Raw genomic sequence first — 4,800 nt, forward strand, 5'->3', positions numbered from 1 at the left:
ACTGAGGACACTCCCTGACGCACTCCTAACCTTTGATTGTTCTATTTTTGCATTCAAATGCAAATGTTTATTTTAAATTCGACTAATATTCTTTTTTTTTTTATTCACAATCTCCTCATCACAGGCAGGCACAGCACTCAATTCAGCATGTGTTCGTGTTTGTGTGAGCTGTCTGCATCACTCATAGCACATGCCTATATCGTGCGCTATATTGAACATTTTTAATATCGTTATCGATGAAGGTGTACCGTCGATAAATATCGATACCGTTTTATCGCCCAGGCCTAATTGGAAGTGTAATTTATTTTTTTATTTTGACTCAAGTCCCATTCGTTTACATGGAGAGGGCGGGGTTTATGTCCTGTACTGCAGCCAGCCACCAGGGGGCGATCAAAGAGTCCGCAGCTTCACTTTTCAGGACGTGTGAGGCACACCAGGTTATAACATTTCCCGTTCTGATGTGTTCCACAGGTGCGCACTTTCTTCACTCAGGTGTTGAACGAAGCTGAGCGAGAGCGTCTGTGTCAGAACATGGCCGGCCATATAAAAGGAGCTCAACTGTTTATTCAGAAACGTGCGGTATGATCTTTTTTTTGTTTTTTTGGTGCTATGAGTTTCATGGTCATGCAGACTAGTCAAACTTCTCCTTAGTAGTTATTGAGGATTATGTAAACATTCCTGGATAAAAACGCTTGATTTCAGTTGATTCAGATTTTTGTGATTTTATTTTTTTATTTTTTATTTTTTATTTTTTGCAGGTGCAAAACCTGATGGCCGTTCACCCCGATTATGGCACTCGCATTCAAACTCTCCTGGATAAATACAACACGGAAGGGAAAAAGGTAGAAAACATTCTCATCAGTCTCGCACACATTCTTGTACACCCTAAAAAATTTGGTGAAAAAATTTCACTTAGAAATTGCTAGTAAATTGTACAATTAATTACAAAGAAATGGCAAGTACAATAAATAGCCAAAGACTAAAATAGGATTTTTTTGGAAAATGCACTCACGTAAGCTATTATTTACAGCTTTGAAATTTTTCTTGCAGCGTATGTTATTTTAGTGTGTATCAAAATTGTTATAGTTAATCATTATAGTTAAAGTTTAAATATTATAGCTATGAGTAAAACCATTAAAAAAAATAACTGAATGAAAACATAAAAAGCTGAAATAAAATATTATAATTCAATATATTTAAAAAAGCTATATTAAAAAAACACACACAACAACATTAAACCAAAAATAAATGTAAATTTAAATTATTACAAAAATTATAATAATATAATTTTTTCTCACACAGTTAATTACTTTTTTCCCTCTGAATTCTTAGTTTATCTTGCAATTCTGTTTTTCCCTTGCATTTTTGGACACCTGACCTGTAGACAAGCAGAAGTTTGAGGAAAATAAGTCATAATTGCAAGAGTCCGAATTACCTTCTTTTATTCTGTGGTGGAAATAAGCGTTATTTTCTCTGTCTTCTTTATCTCTCCAGAACACTATTCATGTTTATACTCGTGGTGGAGCGTCCGCTGTGGCCGCAGCTTCTAAGATGTGATTTCAAAGTGCCGCCTCTCTGCACACACATATAAACACATTCATTCTCTTATAGAGTGTGATATAAAGTCATGATGCTTAATTCATTCCTTGTGTGCTGTAGAAATACGGACATCATATCTAATATGGCCAATTCACAACACAAGTGGTATTAGCAAATGCAGCGCTGATTCCTTAATCATGATTAATGCCGTCAAACCAAATGGAGGCCTTTGATGCATATATGCAAGTTTGAGTTTATCCAAACTAAATCAGTCTGTTTCTGCATATTTCTGCATTTTGATTGTGTGCGAAATGTAGAATAGCCAAAAATAATCTGAGAATGAACACAAATGTTTAATATTAATACTGTGTGAGCCTTTTGATTTTTTTTTTTCTTTATATCTTGGCTACTGATGCCGTTTAATATTAAATAAGAGAAATTAACTCTTTCCGTCTCTTTTGCCTTTAACTGAATATAATTCAGTTCTGATAATACGAATGTAACACCTTTTGTCATTTTGTAAAAATAAATATGAATATTTGAGCTCTATGACTGAGTTGTGGATTTATTTTATAAATCCTGGTTGCTCTCTATTTCATTTTCATCTCTTACTTTGAAAAAAAAATGTGGGCATGAGATTTGAAAGCTATGATGGAGGTCAAAGTTTAAGATAAATTAGTAAATTATAAATTTTAGGTAGTTCCTCCCACAAGAGACAAACTGCATGGCTTCTTAAGACTCAAAATATTGCATTCTGTTTAAAGAAAGAAAACTTTACAGGTTTTAAAACAATTTTTTTTGAGTGAATTTCTCCTTTAATTGTTTTCTTAAGTGCGTACACAGTAGGGGGCGCCATTTTCTTACACAGGAACTCAGATCCTAATATTTTGTAACGGGACACTGTGGCGACCACAGTGAACATAACTTGAATGATTTTTTAAATGTGCAACTGTAGCACACATGCATCCTGAACATTTGAGCTTTGGTGCTCCGATGAGGATGCAGGTTCGAGTACGGCTTGCATCCCATCCACATTTCTATCCTCTTAAAAACTCCCCTCTGTATTTTTCTTTCTAAAGAAAAGGGTTACAAGCTCATAAAATTCCCTTAAAAAATATGAGTCAGAAATTTGGTAACGTAGCATTTTTAACCCAGTAAGAAATGTAAAGTATATTAATGAATTTTTATGCATTTGTATTTATTTCGAATTCTTTAAAAATACTTGAAATTTTAATTATGCGTTTTTTGACAAACCTAGAAATTTCGTCGAAATGGGTCCATGTATAGAAGCAGCACCCTGCCCTCATCTCTCTAGCAACAACCACATAATGAATGACCACTCTCTCCATCGCTCTGTCTCTGACTCCACCCTTCTGCAGTGTTGTATAAGTAGTGTCCTGATCTTTCTCCTCAGTAATTCCTCTTCAGATTCTCCCAGGAGTTTCGACCCCTGACCTCCGAGGATGGATAACGCCACATACAGCTACGTGAATGACTGCACTCCGCTCACTAATTGTAAATCCGGCCGAAAGGCTGGCGGCTCCACGGTGGTCAACATGAGTCATGCGGGCAAGAAGCCACCAAACGACTACCTGATCTGGTCGCTCTGTAACACTCTTTATGTCAACTTCTGCTGCTTGGGATTCATGGGTCTGATCTACTCCATCAAGGTGAGCTCAAACACAAATGTCTTTTGAATCATTTCGTCTTTTTTGTGGCTTTCAAACTTCTTCAGAAATATTCCTGAATGTCACATGATGGACCATCAAGGTTCTAATCAGAACCAAAATTGGTTTTACCCTCCAATAGAAGAACCTATAGTTGATAAGAAAAAACATTATCTACTGATGCTTTAAAGAACCAAGAAACACCATCTGAAGAACCAAAAATACAACATCAAGAACTTTTTGATCTCCAAAGGACCATAAAGCAACTCAAGAACCCTATAGAGATGAGATGCACGCTCTTTAAAATAAAGGCTCCAAAAGGGGAATTTCGCAGCGAGGCCATTTTTAGTTTCCCAAGCAAAGAACCTTTCAGTGAACAGATCTTAAAAGAACCATATTTTTCATTTTAATAATGTGAAGAGCCTTTTTCCACTATAAAGAACCTTATGTGAAATTAAAAGATTCCATGAATGTTAAAGGTTCTTCATGAAGCCATCAATGCAAATACATTTTAAGAGTGCAGTTAAGGTAGAGAAGGTAAGACGGTTCTTTAATGCAAGGAACCATTGAAGAACCTTGATTTTTGAGGAGTTCATGTGTTAAAAGACAACTGTCTGAGACTTGTTTCCATCTGTTTGTTTTCAGGCTCGAGATCAGAAGACCTTGGGAGACATGCGTGCAGCACAGGAATTCTCGGACAAAGCGAAGTGGTACAACATTCTGGCATCGGGCTGGAATCTCTTGATTCCTCTGCTGGTGTTGGGTCTGCTGGTCTTGCTCGTGGTTCATCTGGGAAGCTCAGAAGGAACGTTTGATTTCTTCGGTGAAGACGGATTCCAGAGCTTCATGAAGCTCTTCAGCAGGTAGACAGAGCCACTCGAACAATCCCACCACCAACAACTCCTGCAAACCTTCTGGACTGTTCACTCTCTCTTCACTTCATCAACATGTTATTTTCTTTGGCTCTGTGATGAATTTATTATTATTTAGATTTGTTTTGTTTATTTCTTTTTTCATAATTAATGTCAATGTAGTGTATATTAACTCGTATCTACCCTACAATTCTATTTTATGAAGTAAATTGGCTCAACTGTATTTAATAAAATATTTAATTTCCTCAATATTAGTCTCTTTGAACAGATTTCTGTCACCAGTGGGATAAATCATTACAGCGGTCATGTTAGCGATGCTGCCGCGAAATTTCGCGGGCAAAAAGTCCATTATTAATAGTTTAGGGATGTATAAAGCATAGCTCGCACAGAAGTCACTTTCAAACCAAGCAGAGTTCTGTTAATCAGAGCAACGAAATCGCGTGTAAAACTGGAACGAGCGAAATTTGCACGATGACCTTTCGAGGAACGCGCGCATTCCTATTGAAATGACTGGATTACGCCCGCGAAGTAAGATTTGATTCACGAACAAGTGATTATTTTGATCCGGTTCTTTTTAATGATTCCCATGTATATTGTGCATGTAAATAACTTGTTTAGAAGTAAAACTATAAGGTGGGTCACGTTAGAACCATAAACAATGCAAAATCTGTGTAATTTAAGTAGAAAGATAACCATATATATATATATATATATATATATAT

General features: G+C 36.2%; 2 protein-coding genes across 2 annotated transcripts in view; both read left to right on the forward strand.

The window, feature by feature from the left end:
• The window catches only part of cat (catalase), an 11,096-nt gene extending 9,022 nt beyond the window's left edge, over positions 1–2,074 (forward strand). The window contains exons 11-13 of the mRNA XM_016466803.1: positions 472–579; positions 759–842; positions 1,495–2,074. Of these exons, the coding sequence (XP_016322289.1) occupies positions 472–579; positions 759–842; positions 1,495–1,557 (255 nt within the window). The 3' untranslated portion in view covers positions 1,558–2,074. The remainder of the gene's footprint in view (positions 1–471; positions 580–758; positions 843–1,494) is intronic.
• A 395-nt stretch (positions 2,075–2,469) lies between these two features.
• Positions 2,470–4,288, forward strand: LOC107673278 (interferon-induced transmembrane protein 5-like). Its single transcript, XM_016466804.1, has 2 exons — positions 2,470–3,209; positions 3,852–4,288. The coding sequence occupies exons 1-2, from the start codon at positions 3,003–3,005 to the stop codon at positions 4,071–4,073; spliced, it is 429 nt and encodes a 142-aa protein (XP_016322290.1). The 5' UTR covers positions 2,470–3,002; the 3' UTR covers positions 4,074–4,288.
• The last annotated feature ends 512 nt before the right edge of the window (positions 4,289–4,800 follow it).

The sequence above is a fragment of the Sinocyclocheilus anshuiensis genome, unplaced genomic scaffold (assembly GCF_001515605.1).
Source record: "Sinocyclocheilus anshuiensis isolate Anshui unplaced genomic scaffold, SAMN03320099.WGS_v1.1 scaffold68, whole genome shotgun sequence".
Taxonomy (NCBI): domain Eukaryota; kingdom Metazoa; phylum Chordata; class Actinopteri; order Cypriniformes; family Cyprinidae; genus Sinocyclocheilus; species Sinocyclocheilus anshuiensis.